The sequence below is a fragment of the Trachurus trachurus genome, assembly GCF_905171665.1.
Source record: "Trachurus trachurus genome assembly, chromosome: 7".
NCBI classification, from domain to species: Eukaryota; Metazoa; Chordata; class Actinopteri; order Carangiformes; family Carangidae; genus Trachurus; species Trachurus trachurus.
Genome location: NC_139901.1, coordinates 3,528,156 through 3,543,900, shown reverse-complemented (window position 1 = coordinate 3,543,900; position 15,745 = coordinate 3,528,156). Strand labels below are relative to the sequence as shown.

General features: G+C 43.4%; 1 protein-coding gene across 1 annotated transcript in view; it reads right to left on the bottom strand.

Moving 5' to 3' along the window:
• Positions 1–411: 411 nt before the first annotated feature.
• usp11 (ubiquitin specific peptidase 11) overlaps positions 412–15,745 on the bottom strand; it is a 35,358-nt gene continuing 20,024 nt past the window's right edge. The window contains exons 12-21 of the mRNA XM_083974973.1: positions 15,346–15,440; positions 15,053–15,256; positions 13,278–13,384; positions 11,258–11,803; positions 10,856–10,926; positions 5,944–6,056; positions 5,703–5,852; positions 4,771–4,886; positions 3,691–3,779; positions 412–1,388 (exon numbers count right to left, since the gene is read on the bottom strand). Of these exons, the coding sequence (XP_083831099.1) occupies positions 1,209–1,388; positions 3,691–3,779; positions 4,771–4,886; positions 5,703–5,852; positions 5,944–6,056; positions 10,856–10,926; positions 11,258–11,803; positions 13,278–13,384; positions 15,053–15,256; positions 15,346–15,440 (1,671 nt within the window). The 3' untranslated portion in view covers positions 412–1,208. The remainder of the gene's footprint in view (positions 1,389–3,690; positions 3,780–4,770; positions 4,887–5,702; positions 5,853–5,943; positions 6,057–10,855; positions 10,927–11,257; positions 11,804–13,277; positions 13,385–15,052; positions 15,257–15,345; positions 15,441–15,745) is intronic.

The following is a 15,745-nucleotide window of genomic DNA, read 5'->3' as shown; positions in this document are numbered from 1 at the left end:
AAGTGGCTTTAAAAAAGTCTTTAAAAGTCTTAAATTTAACTTGGCTTAAGCTGTAGGAACCCTGCTGGAAATGTATGCAAATTAGTGCATATTTAACTAGATATTGCCTCATTTACATATTTAAACATAACATTTGACAAAACTTGTAATACAAAAAATATTTGTCTTAATGTCAGTGATAAACTTGGGAAGTTTCATGGTGATATGATTGTTAAAGTGTTTACCCTATTCACCTGTAGTGTCACAGACTTGCTGTAGGGGAAAATGACTCAACGCTCCTGTAAAGCAGCTGTGGTGTAAACAGATGTAAAAACTCCCCCACCTCTCATTGTGATAATAATCATCCCTTTATTCATATCAAAAAAATTCAAAGTACAATAAAATATTTTCATCTGATATTTGACAGGGAAGACCAAAGAAAGAAATCGCCCCAAAACCTCCGTCCTGCTCCACCCAGGAATGAGAATAATAATAATACATTTCTTACAATACAAAAATACTGTACACAGCCGGTTTAAAAATCAGCGAGCGCTCATTGGGACCACAGAGAAAAACTTTGCCCGCGTTCTCTCTCTGCGCAGACCGGAAGAAAATTAAACAACTGACCCTCAATCTGTCAGATAATCATCACTGAATAAAATTTTATCCATAAATACAAAAAAAAAAAAAACTAAGCATCTCAATGTCCTGCACCAATCGATCAATAAAATCGTTCAAGAGAAAGGAAAAAAAAAAGCACTGTTGTCTTGTGACAGATGAAATTAGTCCAATACAAAAATAAATACAAGAGGAAAACAATCAAAATATACAAAGAAAGGTTCATTTATCATCCCTGGCAGCTTTGTTCTGTATTAAATTATCTATTCATATGTTATAAACACACTCCCCTGATTACCCAGCACCACCTGCTCCCTGGTCCGCTCCGATCCATCACAGTAACTAACCTGGTGCAATTTGAGAACACGGAAGAAGAAGTCTGATTGGTTACGTAGTTCCTCTGTAGAGAATCCAAGTTAATGAATAAAACTATAAATTATTTTAGTATGTTATAGATTTGACTGTGTGTTTTAAGAGATTTGTATTTACCAATGAGAGGAAATAAACGGACTGAGCAGCTGGAATTGCAGCTTTTTTAATCTGAAAAAATTTCAAGTGTTGCTGAAAAAATTCGGAAAAAAGGCCAAAATTAAACCACCTTTAGCGTTCGTTTAGTCTGTTTCCATGGTGACGTAGGAGGCAGCGCCCAGCTCTGCGTCCTCATCTTTGCAGGAAGTGATGTCGTTCGGGGGCTGGGTGCTGGTGGGGCTGGAGTTTGTGCAGGGGGGGGGCAGCGTGGGTGTTCTGATTTTGTCTTGTCGATGGTAGAACAAGACGTAGGCAGCGCTGGTCTGCAGAGAGAACAACACACACTGTCAACACAACACACTCTTCCTGCTCCTCATCCCTTTTTTTCCCCACTTGCATCTCAGGTATGATGAAAAGAAAAATCCTGACCTAAACTAATTAAAGACCGGGTAAACCAAATTCACTATTTTTCTTCTTAACATATTAATTAGGTCTTAAATGTGTCCCTCAAAACATGTAAAAAGTCTTTTTGCCGTTCATAATTTCCTTGTGGAGCTACTAGGCCTCAGAGACTGTTTCACCAGGATTTAATGGGTGGGTCTAAAGCTCATAACCCCGCCCCCTGCTCCGCTCTAGGCAGTGCTGGACTGTAATGGAGTAAATTTACTTGAGTACTGTACTTAAGTACATATCCAGAGGATTTGTACTGTACTTGAGTATTAGATTTCTTGTGTGTTTGAGGTCACTTCCTCCTCTTTATTTCATGACGACGTGTACATGTTTAGGGCGGCTGTGTATCAGAGACGTTGAAGCCCAGCTCTCCTACGATGGGGCGTGGTCTCTTCGCCTCCACCGTACTGAGGCAGAGAAAACTGCTCCTTTATTGATAACTTTGATGCAGAATTGTATATACTTAACGACTTTTTTAGTCCTTCAAATTTGACAGAGTGGTTAATATGTTTTCCTGTGGTATTATACACTTAAAACACATTTTTTTTCTTGGTTTACCCGGTCTTTAACAATAATAAAAATAGTGAGTGAAAAAGTGAGACTCAGGATTTTTCAGGGTTTGCTGTTGTAATGCTGATCTCCTCCAAAATGTGTTTTTGTTGGTTTAAAAAAAAAAAAAGTCATGACTTACTGACTGTTAAAAAAGGCCTTTACACACTGGGGACGTGACGAATAAAAGACAAGAACCATTCATCCCAGCAGAGATGTGAACATGTGACAGACGCGATTATAGACTAAAGTTTTGCACTGCTTGAGTTCATTCATAAAATAATGGATTTGTAGTGTTTGTGTCCCTTGCATTGAGAGACACAGGTGACTAGTGGGTCACCACTGTTGTCTGAAATCACTCATTCACTAGTTCCTCCTCACTACAAAGGTCATTCTACAGACTCTAGATGACTGAGCTCATGGTAAAATGAAAAAACACTTTTAGGACACTACTCCACTGCGCAGTTAATTCCATTACTGTCATGTCACATAATTAAACCTCAATGCATTATGCTATTACTGCTGGGTTAGTTACCACAGGTTGTACACTTCTTTTACTGCTGCATTGTGGGATATTAAAGCAGAAGTAAGCGATATATTTGTGTTAATATAAGTCTTAAATAGTTATATCTTCCGACAGCAATCACTTCTATAGAGTGTTTGGACCGAAACACGGGTCTGTCAGTCACTCTGCTCTGCTCTGAGCTGAGGAGAAAACCTTTCTCGTATCCTACAAGTTTTATCCAATGAGGAGAGAGAACGGCATAAAGGGGCGGTCCTCTCTGTGTGTGCAGCCAAGGGATGCGTGTGAATGTGGTGACGTAGGGACGAGGACCAATAGATCCATGACGAGGGCGGGGGCTGCTAACTCCATCGACAAGAAGTTATGGTGCGTTCAAGGCAACCCATAACTCATGTTTTTCCGACCCGTGAAGTCGCACCAGTTCGATCTGGTACGAGTTCACGGGTCGGAAGTTACGAGTGGCCGTTATAGTGACTTTCACAGGTAAAACAGGTCGGAGAAACATGAGTGGGTTGCCTGGAACGCTACAAAGTCGTAAGTCGTGACTTGAAGCTGTAATTTACGGTTTCAAAAGCCTGCCTGGAACGCAGCATTAGCCAAAACGACGGGATCGCTTACTTCTGCTTTAATTCTATAATATCTATGTATATTAATTCTCACCACACATTAGGACAGCAATACACAATAGTGTAGTCCACACCACATAGTGAATCCTGAGTGATTTGGGACACAGCCATGGTGTAAGGCTGTGACGTACCTCCTACGGAGCGTTTGGTCGGTGGGTGAAGGCAAAAAAAAAAAATCCACCTCTGGAAAGAAATATGACGTCTAATTTTCGCTGCATAACATTCACTGTTTGTGTGAAAGGACTCATGATGAAGACCAGAGTTTGAAAAAAACACATTGACGTGTGAATTACCTGCATGAATAATACTCATAATAAATATGAACTTGGAAGCCTCGTTCCTGAAGAAAAGCAGCGGGTGCTTACCGTCAGGTAGCTTTGAATCTGACAGGTAGGTAGCTGACAGGGATCTGTGTTGAACATTGTGAAGTGCTGTCTATACAGCTTTGTGTCAGGTGTGTGTGTGTGTGATACTGACCATAATCTGGTCCTCCCTGGCGTAGGTCACCTTGCTGTCGTCAAAGTAATACCACTGACCGTTGTCCTTGTTCTTCGCATAGCTGGTGTCTGTCCAAACACAAACAGTGATGAGTGCACAGGGCAGTTCAACTAAAAACCAGCATGAAGCACAAGTGCATCAGTAATCCCTCAGGAAAGCACAGAAGCATGTGATGCTCTCGTCTTACATTAAATTAGAGAGTATAGAGCAGGTGAGTTCAGGGACCACAAACGGCACTATTTGATCTCAAGTGGGCCGGACCAGTAAAATAATAGCATGATAGCCTATAAATAAGAAGAACTTAGAATTTTCCCCTTTGTTTTAGTACATTATTAAGATGTTTACAGTTAATTACGGTAATTGTTCTTTTACAAAACATAATATGAACAACCTGAATTTATTTGATAAAAATACATGCAATTTCAACAAAATCGTGTAATGTAATTTTCACACTTGGCCAATTCATCCTGAGGGCCGTATTGGATCCTCTGCCGGGCCGGTTTTGGCCCCCAGACCGCATGTTTGACACCCCTGGTATAGAGAGTAGTGTGTTGCATAACGGCGTTACTAACGGCGCTACTTTTTTCAGTAATGATTAATCCAAGAAGTTGCTGTTTCCCCCGTTACAACGCCGTTACTGTTACTGACAATAAAATGCACCGTTAATTGATTCAAGAAGTCCTGTCACAAAATAATACACCTGTAACTGTGTACGTTATATAATTTTTTTTTTTTTCAGTCCATCAACTAGTCGGGGAAAAAAAAAAAAAACGTTTATCTGGAATTAGTGCGTTGGAGCCTGTCTGTGCGGAGGAATACTGAGTGAGTTGGTTAGTTCCAGATAAACAAGTTAGGATTAGTTAATTTGACATATTTGAGCTTTTTTTTTTAAAGTAGTCCAATAGTTACTTTTCCTGGTAATTAGTTGCTTTTATAATGTAGTAATTCAGTTACATTTGGGGGAAAGTAACGAGCAACTACAACTAATGACTTTTTTTTTAAAAGTAACGTGGCCAACGCTGGTCGCCAGCAGAGACACACATGGCGTCCACTACTTACAGTGACCGTCCCTGAGTCCTCCGTAGTGATTGGACACAGCGATGAGGTCGTAGCGGCTCGGAGGCTCCCCACTGGACGCACTCTTCCTCAGGAGGCAGCCGGAGAAGTCCAGTTCTCTGCAAGGACAAAAGACGCCGTGTGGTGGTTTTTTCAGAGAGGCTGGTGGTCCCAGCATGCAACTGGCCTCAGATTAGGTCCATCTTAACCAGAACGTGCAGCGCAGGGCCGTTGCTAGGAATTCTGGGCCCCCTTAAAGAATACTAAAGTGGGCCCCTCCCCCTAACTTTTCCTTTTTTTTTTCTTAGACTACGTATGTATTATCGTTTTTTATTTAGCCTTCTTTGTTTTGATGCTAATGCAGCAATACACTGCAAAAACTAGTATCTTAGCAAGAATATTTGTCTTATTTCTAGTCAAAATGTAATTTCTAGTCAAAACAAATCTCATTCTACATAAAATAAGACACATCATATTAAAAGTAGCTTGTCATAGACACTTTTTACTTCTTTCAAGCAGATTTTCACTTGGAATAAGTAGAAAAAATCTGATAGTGGAGCAAGTTTTTCTTCCTTATTACAAGCACAAAAAACTTACTTTCACTGGCAGATTTCTCTATTTATTGTGAATTTAAGTGAAAATGATCTAAAAACAAGTTAATTTTTAGGTAATGAGTCTTATTTTAAGTGGAAAGAGATTAGTTTTGACTAGAAATGAGACATTTGGACAAGAAATAAGACAAATATTCTTGGAAAGATGTTTTTACAGTGTACTATGAGTATTAGTCAGGGTCTTACGCAGAATAATTCAGTCATACAAAGATTAGACTACTGGGGTTTTTTATGGGCCCCACTGGGCGCTGGGCCCCTAGAATTATCATCACCTTTCTCCCCTATACAACGGCCCTGGTGCAGCGTGAGTGTGTGTGAGTGTACCTGAGGGGAAAGTCCACGATGCTGTCGAGCTTCTCCCTGGTGAACTTGGTGTAGGAGAACCTCTTGAGGTGAATGATGAGAACCTCCGGCAGAGACCAGAGGTCCAGCTTCTTAGTAGCCAGCTGGTGCTTCTTACACACCGGACAGTACCTGGAAACACACACACATACACACACATCGTTATCACCATCCTCACCTTGTCATCATTCAGAGAGGAGGAGTGTGTGTGTGTGAGTGTTACCATGGGTTCTCCTCCTCCAGCGTTTCCACGGTGGTGAAGAGCTCCACACACTCCTGCAGCTGGACGGTGGTCTGCTGCTGAGGAACCTCCATACTGGCGTGTTTGACGTACTTCTACACAGAGGGACACACACACAGGCCCTGTTACTAAAGTCATCGCTCTACATCAGCTTTTTATCCTGTTGATGACGGCGGAAAAAATCTAAACTTAGCATCTTTAGTATTTTAGCTGGTGTGTTGACATTGTGCTCAGTGTGTGTATGTTACAGCACATCGCCTTCACTGATCAACCCTGTTCATGTATATGACATATAGCAGGGGTCACCAACTGTATTTGTTGAACAGCCAGAATTCTTCTCAACAGTCACCTTCAAATAAAATGAAATGAAATTCCCATTCTGGCCGAATAGTCTACTTTTTGATATTTTAAAGGGATAGTAGCATTTTTTTTTAAAGTGGGGTTGTATGATCTACAAATAGCCCCTAAGTATTTTAATTGCAGTAGCAGACTCTCTGCACTCCTTCCGTTAGCAACGCCAGCCCATAGTCCTGCCCAGAGATTTACAACATACATTGTTGTGAATGGACCCAAAGAAACGGCCTATTTTCGCGGCCTAAAAGAGGTTTTACGTGAAAAAAAATACACAGTTCCATTGTTCGCTATAATATAATTTTTTCGGGCCCTTCAAAGTGCAGGAAAAACACAGTTTTTATTTGGACCTAACCAACCCACGTATCCCTCCGCCCAGGGTTAGTGCCCGCTGATCAGCAGTTGGTTAGGTCCAAATAAAAACTGTGTTTTTCCTGCACTTTGAGCGGCTGGAAAAAATTATATTATAGCGAACAATGGAACTGTGTATTTTTTTTCCAGGTAAAACCTCTTTTAGGCCACGAAAATAGGCCGTTTCTTTGGGTCCATTCACAACAATGTATGTTGTAAATCTCTGGGCAGGGCTATGGGCTGGCGTTGCTAACGGGAGGAGTGCAGAGAGTCTTCTACTGCAATTAAAATACTTAGGGGCTATTTGTAGATCATACAACCCCACTTTAAAAAAAATGCTACTATCCCTTTATTGAAGCATGACGACTCATTGGCTCCTGGAGGTCAAACTGCAGAGTGCAGCTCTCACACTACAGTGAGGAGACGAGGTCCTGCTGCACAGACAGTACAAGTTTCATTTGAAGAGGAATAAATTAGGGCCCGACTGATATGGATTTTTTGGGGTCGATATTGGGGAATAAAAAATTCCAATAACCAATATATCGGCCGATTCAATTTTTACATTTTCAAAAAAATAAATCACTTTGTAACAAGTGTTTGAACTAAGGGGATCAAAGATAGAAATAGAAGGCAGACTTTAATATTTTTCAAATACTTTTATAGTCAAAAATTGTTGTGGGGCGAGCAGCATGTGAACAATTTTAAAGGACAATTCCGGGCAAATTCAACTCGGGGCTGTATTTTCCTAACATTTTAGGTCTAAAAGAAGGAATCTGAAGATTTTCAGTTTAATTGCTCCTGTTTTGCGGTAGTTGTGTCTGTCCCCACATCGCCATAGCAGCGATGAATGGGAGCGGATGGAAGTTCTGCTGCTTAGGCTGTTTACATCCCTCAAAGCCGTCAGATGGCGACTCAAACATGCACCGAGAAGTTTATTTATTTCAAGCAAGCCGACATGTTTGTAAAACTAGATCTAATTCAAAGTCTCGCGCGAGACCCAAGTTGACGCTCGGTGTGTTCACGTGCAGGCGGAAGCTCCCGTTTGTGTCATAAACACAGGAATATCAACTCCTGACTTGCTTGAAGTAAATAAACTTCTCGGTTCATGTTTGAGTCGCCATCTGACGCTGTCTGTGGAAAAACACTGCAGCTTTGAGGGATGTAAACAGCCTAAGCAGCAGAACTTCCATCCACCCCTATTCATCGCTGCTATGGCGATGTGGGGACAGACACAACTACCGCAAAACAGGAGCAATTAAACTGAGAATCTTCAGATTCCTTCTTTTAGACCTAAAATGTTAGGAAAATACAGCCCCAAGTTGAATTTGCCTGGAAATTGTCCTTTAACTCTTTCGCGACCATTGACGAGTTAACTCGTCACAGCCTGCCGAACGTTCACGACCATTGACGAGTAAACTCGTCAAAACCGTTTTTTTACAGATTAGGATAATAGACACTCTGAGGTAGCCTGTGTGTGAATATGGTAGTCCTCTGATATGTAAAACTGTTTTAAACTAAAATCAAAACATAATGTTTTTTATAAATTGTGTGATCTTGGTTTTATTTGAGTAATCGTTCTCCTTGAATGCTGCTCTGGGGACAGCATGCAGCGCTGTGTGGCTGTTGGCTACAGTGTTGCAACTTTCTCGCTGAATCTGGCGACTTTCCAAACCCTCTTTTGACAAAAGCGACCGACGACAAATGTGGCGACTTTTACCGGTGCTGTTACAAACGTTTCTGGTTTGGAGACTCGGATCTGAAAGCCCGTTATCACGGCTGTTTTCACGGCGCTGTGCAGCAGAGCAGGCGCTGTGCAGCGGGGGCTGTGACCGGCCGCCCCCGCCACAGAGCACTCATCGCCGGCCAGTCACACAGCAGTGTCACGGAGCTGCTGCACTGCGGCCAGAGACCCACACCGCTGCACCGCTGCTCTCCAAGCTGCCACACCCCCCAGATTTGCCTACAAATATATTTATTTAGCCGTAGAAATGATTTGGGAGACGCCACACTGCAGAGTAGCGGTAAAATGAGCAGATTGCCACTTGACACAAAAGTGCGTTTTTCTCTGAAACTAGAGCGGGAGCTCCGTTTTAGGAGAAACCCAGCTCTCTTCTTCTACTTCTTACTCACGAACGAAACGGCGGAAAAACTCGCCGTTTTTTCGTGGAGCACGTTGTAAAGTCACTCTGCAATCAAGTGAAGACCGTTTGTTTCTAGGTGATGTACAGAGTTCGGTTCGACGTGAGATAAAAGGTAAACAAATAGCCAAAAACATGTGGTCCTGAGCGGATGTGCTGAGGAATTAGTGTGGTCGCGAAAGAGTTAACATAACAAGCTCCTTAAATATATATAGAAAAGATGTGCAAAAAGGAAGTAAAGCTCTGGGAAATAAAATAATAATGCAAAGGCCAAGTTTATATATGAATGAAGACATTTACTGTCACACTGAGGGGACAGTCTAGGCATGTCTAGGTAAAACCAAGTCATATTCCCTGCACTTTATTAGTGAAAATATAAGTGTTAACATCGGCGTCCATCGGCCAACTTTTGGGTGCAAACTCATCAGGGGTAAAAAAGGTGACAAGATACCGACCCCCTAGGGGGGTCCGGGGGCATGGTCCCCCGGGGACATTTTTTTAAAAACCAACTTTAAAGGTGAATTTACAGTCAATTTTAGCATGAGACTAGGGTCCAGATTTACTCAGGTTTGCACAGCTTTTGCTCCTGTTAAACCTGCACAATCTGTCTCTGTGTTTGGTTTTGACACATGTGAAGGGGGTCTTCAGCCTATGCAGGTTTAGCATGAGCAAAAGCTGTGCAAAACTTGGAGAATCTGTCCCTTGATGTCCATCAGATGAACCTTGCAAACCTTGCCTTCAAACTAAATAAAATTTAATACAGACTGATTGGTTCATTGTGAAACATTTAGGCTATTTATTGATGTAAATGTGTTTTCTGTAGGCTACGTAGGCTATGCTCCGAGGCAGCGCTGCTCTTTCTGTCCAATAACACACATGAAGCTTAAAAATGCCATAGGCTACGTAAAACATATTAAGCGGCAATATGTATTTCAAAGATGTTCAAGCAAACGGTTCGGTTCACGGTTTTGTGGTCATGGTTTTCGGTTCGGTTTCGTTTACTTTGATCGTTGGGAAAATCAATCATGTCTTGTATATTCAGGTTAAAACTGAAAGAATGAGGCAGTCTGACATCTGCTACATCATTGTGACAGTCTGAGGTTAAAAGTAGGTGAGATTCTGGTGGCAAGGGAGGAGACATTGATAGTTCCAACATGTTTTAATTTATTGGGCAAATAAAGTTATCTAACAAATGCTAAGAACAATTAGATATTCACTGAAATATATAACCTATATTTATTAATTGTGGTTCTTACAAAAATTATATCTTATAAAATATAAAAGCTAAAATGTCTCTTAAAGCTCTGCCCCTTTAATTAGTGCATACAAAATAATTTAACTTTAGCCTACTACTTTTACAACCACATTATTTACCAGCAACATAAACAGAGGTAGAGGTGTCCTGCCACAGTCAGTCCACCTCCTCCTCCTCCTCCTCCTGCTGCTGCTGCTGCACAGGTCGCACTGGAGCTCGTCTCGCTCGCCAGACCCTCCTCCAGAGAAGAGGGAGACACTGGAGCTAATTAATGCTAAACGCGCTAATCGCTAATTGGCCGCGATCGCCATCATCACAGACACGCGGTCCCATACAGCACCTATACAGCACTGCTGGCGCATCTTCTAGCTCCGACTCTTTCACTCGCCATGCTCAAAAAGTCGCGTTAGTTAGTCTGTATTAAAAGTGAAGCTTCAGGTGTGTATTGCTGGACAGAAGAGGAGCGCTGCCACCACTCGTTGTCATCCAGATAAGGTGCATGCGCCTTAAAGAGACAGGTGCATTGGCTCGGCTCGGCTTGCCTCGCCGGACCCCCCCCCCCCCCTCAATTTTTTTTTTATTGCGGATTTACACGAATCACACAAATGACCAATTTGGGATCCAAAACGGCGAATTTCGCCGAAAGGTGACAAGTTTGCACCCCTGTAATGATTATTCTCTAATGGCTAGAAGTGGCAGATTAATCGGTCGGGCCCTTGTATAAATTGATTAAAATCATAGATCAGGTGTAGTAAAAAAAAAAACACACACACACACACTCACTCAGGCACACACTGACCTCAGCTTCATTTTCGTTGTAGAATCTCTTCTTCATCTCCGGGTCCCAGTCGATGGCCACATAAGGCTGAGCTGCAAACACACACACACACACACACACACACACACACACACACACACACACACACACACACACACACACACACACACACACACACACACACACACACACACACACACACACACACACACACACACACACACACACACACACACACGGTTAGGTCATTTACATGACATGGAAATTCTGTTGAAAAAGGATTAGGAAGGCGACGCAGCACAGAGCTGAACAGAGTCTTCAGTTCACAGACCAGCCTCATGACTGGGCTTTATATATTTGATACTTGTGTGTGTGTGTGTGTGTGTGTGTGTGTGTGTGTGTGTGTGTGTGTGTGGAACTCACAGCTGAAGGACACTGCACTCCCTCCCTCTCCCATCTCCCTCTCAGTCGTCCCGTTGGAGTTGACGGCCTGGATGGTGAACAGACTCTTCCTCCTCTTCCTGAGCGCCCTCCTCTTAGCCGGCTGCTCATTGGCCGGCAGGCTGTGAGAAGAACACGCCTCCTCCTGTTTGTCTTCCTCCTTCTCTTCTCCTGCCGTCTCGGGGGGCGGCGGCTGCGGCTGCGGCGGCGACTCTGCCGGCGTCTCCGAGTCGGTGTCCCCGTCGGCGTCCCCGTCGGCCGCCCTGCCGGGGTCTCCGCGGGGGCCGCTGTTCTCGGCGCTGGCGCTGGACGTGTCCCCGCTGCAGAGGGGCTCCGTCTGCTCCGGGGACCCGTTGTTGGCCTCGGCGTCCCGGTGGTCCGGCGAGGGCTGCTGGTGGTTGAGGTCGGGGAGGGGCTCGGTGGTGGCGGTGGCGGTGGTGTCGTCCGATTGGCTGTTTGCGGAAGCGTCGCTGCAGGAGGGTTCTGACTGAGAGGGTCCGGCTCTCTCTGCTGCCTCCTGCTGCTCATCTGAGGGACACACAGAGACACATAACCAATGAGAGGGAGGCTGAGGACAGGGGACAGGGGACAGGGGACAGCTAGCCTCGCGTCACCAGGCTCTCCAGAGAGGAGAAGAGCATGGTGTCTGTTACTTTTTTCCTAGTGGATCCAGAAATCACCAAATTCACCAAAGTAAAAGTGTTCACTAACATAAAACTTGCAAAATAGACATTAACTTGTTATACAATAAAAGCAAAATGTTAACTTAATGGCTTGGGGACTTTCTTCCAAATTAAATTCCTTAAATTAGCAAGTTTCACAGCATTTTATTAGCTTGGTGCTTTTATTTTGACGGAAATGCCTGTCCCTCTCGCCCTGGTTCCGTTTCCTTACCAAAACAGCGAGTCAACGGCCCCAGACTAGGGGGACAGCTGCTGTGCTGCCTGTCACGTGTCTGTTGTCTCTCAGCTGTTGGTGACATTCGGTTTAAGTGTTTTCTATTATAGTTTCATCAATTAAACTCGGGCCGGGAACCAACCTGACCAGACACACTGGTTCAACATATAATGCACGTTTTTACATAGATTTACTGTATTTTATCGTGTATCTGTGGGAGAAAAACACGAATATCGGCCGGTGCAGATGATCAATTGATCCCTAGTTTGTACATCAGACTCGGCACGGCTCGACTAGGTTTTTTTTGCTTTTCCACTAGTACCTGGTACTTTTCTGGTAACACCTCAGCCCGGGTTCCAAGCGAGCCGAGGCGATACCAAAACATGATGTCAGCCGACTGCCTTCCACTGATTGGCCAGAGCGTTGGGCTCGTGGGATTTCATGGTTTCCCTCATCAAACTCATCAAATACACAATCCAACAACTCCAAAACGCTCTGGTGGAGAAGTTGTGACCTGCACATTCACCACGCTATGAGATAATAACACAACGTTACCAGACAGAGTTGTTTTAGAGGGAAATTCATGCAAAACCGCTGATGCACGTTGCCTTCAGGGACAGTTTTTCATCAAGCAGTCTCTGTATTTGCCTCTAAAACAACTCTGTGTGGTAACGTTGTGTTATTATCTCATAGCATGGTGAATGAGCAGGTCACAACTTGTCCACCAGAGCGTTTTGGAGTTGTTGGATTGTGTATTTGATGAGTTTGATGAGGGAAACCAAGAAATCCCATGAGCCTCCGTAGCGTAGCTCTGAGCAGCTCGCGGCTCTGCTCCACCGTTCTAAAAATAGCTTGCACCGACAATTAAAGGTAACGAACCTACTCCTAAAACTATAGGGATTATGGCAATGGGCCAATTTGCCAAAATGTTGAACTATCCCTTTAATTGAGGCGCAGACAAGTGAGTTTGGAGCTGAAGAGAGGATCGAAAAAAGAGAGTGGGACGACGCAGCTCTAGCCGCCATTTGATGTAAATGTTAGATAAATAATCATCACCATTATTGTTATGATAATATTTATCATCCAGCAGATAAAGTCACAGTACCATCACTGATGCCGTTTGTCTGAGTCTTGTACAGCTCCTCTTCTTCATCATCATCTTCCTCTTCTTCCTCCAACTCCTCAGAAGGGTCGGGAGGTCGCACATAGCGCCTGCACACACACACACACACACACACACACACACACACACACACACACACACACACACACACACACACACACACACACACACACACACACACACACACACACACACACACACACACACACACACACACAGTCAGTAATATTCAGTTGTAATTGCTTACAAAACCCCTTTAACTGTTAAATATTATGTTGTATGCTGCTCACATGGATAAACTCCACCTACATAAGAAGTCTGGTATGATGAAGTCTTATCAGTTATTGCCTGAAAGATTACCCCATGTAATGAGAGGAACCTGCTTAGTGGTCCCACCTTAATAGAGTGCCGAAGCGGAAGCAGGAAGTAACGGCACCATGGGTCCTCAATTCGAAAAAAGTCTCCATACAAATGAACGGGAGTCCAAGATTTATTTCGTGATCCGTTTGAATTGTGCCATGAGAAAAAAATATGACCTCTACCTGTTTAAAACATCACGTTTCATGCAGAGAAATCAGACTTTTTTCAAATTGAGGACCCATGGGGCTGCTTCCGCTTCGGCACTCTATAGGTATTTTGGTTCAGCAGTGATGGGAGAAGATTGATCTTATTCTATTCATAATAATGTTCCCATTTTTATTTATTTAATTATTATTTTTTGTTTGTTTGCTGTTTGTTCTGTTGTTGGTTCTGTATGATGATCTGTATATTTGGAGTTATATCCTATAAATAAATGACGTTACTAACGTGCTACTTTTTTCAGTAACAAACTATCAAAAAGTTACTGACAATAAAATGCGTCGTTACTTGACTCAAGACGTCCCGTCACAAAATAATACACCTGTTACCTGTTAAAAGGGTTTTCTATTGAGTTTTTCCTCAGTGGATGTGAGGGTCTAAGGACAGAGGATGTTGTTGTGATGCCATGTAAAGCCCTTTGAGACAAACTGTTTGTAAAAACGGGCTATACAAATAAAATTGCCTTGCATTGCCTGTTAAAGTGTAGTATGTTATCTTTTTCAGTCTATCAACTGGTTGGAAAAAAGCCACTATCTAGAACTAACCGACTCACTCAGTATTCCTCCGCCCAGGCAGGCTCCATGACGCACTGTATGACTCCGCCTATCAGCTGTTTAGATCAACGGTGTGTGAAAGAGGCGGAGTGATACAGCACGTCCTGGAGCCTGCCTGGGCGGAGGAATACTGAGTGAGTCGGTTAGTTCCAGATGAACAGGAGGTTATGGTTAGAGGGTTAGGAGGGCAAGGCCAAGACATGTTTGAGCATTTTATAAAAAAGTAACACAATAGTTACTTTGGTAACACTTTGAGTAAAACATTTTAACTGTGTTTATAAACTACATACTAATGAGTATTCATGTGTTATAAATGATGAATTCAGTGTTTAATGCTTAACTAATACTGTGTACTAAAGTGTTACCGTTACTTTTTCCTGGTAATTAGTTACTTTTACGATGTAGTAACTCATTTACAAACTGAGTAGTAACTATAACTAATTACTTTTTAAACATAACGTGCTCAACACTGATGCTAGGGCAGCAATTCTGTATTTAGCTTGCTCATGTAAGTGGGTGTGTTGCCTTTCTGATGAATTTTGTTTTGGCTGTCTGGAAAAAAAGACAAAAAAAGCCCTTTAAACTATGGCAGCAGTTGAGTGGTGACGTGTGTGTGGTGCTCACGCCAGCCTCTGCAGGAACAGCTTGTAGAGCGCCTCCTGGCTGCAGCTGCTGCGCGGCACGCTGAGCAGCAGCGGGTGTCCGAACAGGGACGTCCCGTACGAGCTGCTGCCCGAGCCGTAGTCCCTGCAGTGGGAGCGCTCCCTCAGGTAGAGAGCCAGCAGCACCTGCTCCTCCTGCTGCTCCTCCTGCACGCTCAGCTCATATCTACACACACAAATGTAGCAGGTCAGCTTCAGGCTGGAGACGCCTGTGAGATGAATCGGTGCTCAAACAGACACAGACGTGGTTCTTACACAAAGATGTCGTCTCGGTCCAGGATGCAGCTCAGAGATTCATCAGCGTTGTAGATCCTGTAGAAGCGGTGGTTGAACACGTCAGCTACGACCATCTGAAACACACACACACACACACACCAGAGGTTATGGAGCGCACATACAGGATTTTACTCTTATCACCCACTTAAAGGGATACGCCAACATTTTTTTTTCGTGTCTTGCCTCACTCCCGAGTCCATGACAAGCAGATAGACACCATCCTTTCGACTGTGCGTGCAGTAACAAGGGAGATAGCTTCACTTCTCAGACCGACAACTGCCCCCTTGGTCAAAACGGAGGGTTCAAGCAAAGACGGTTTATTTTGGTTCAAGCTAGCTACATCGAGGGTAGGTTAGCTTCCTATTTCAAAGTAAAAGCA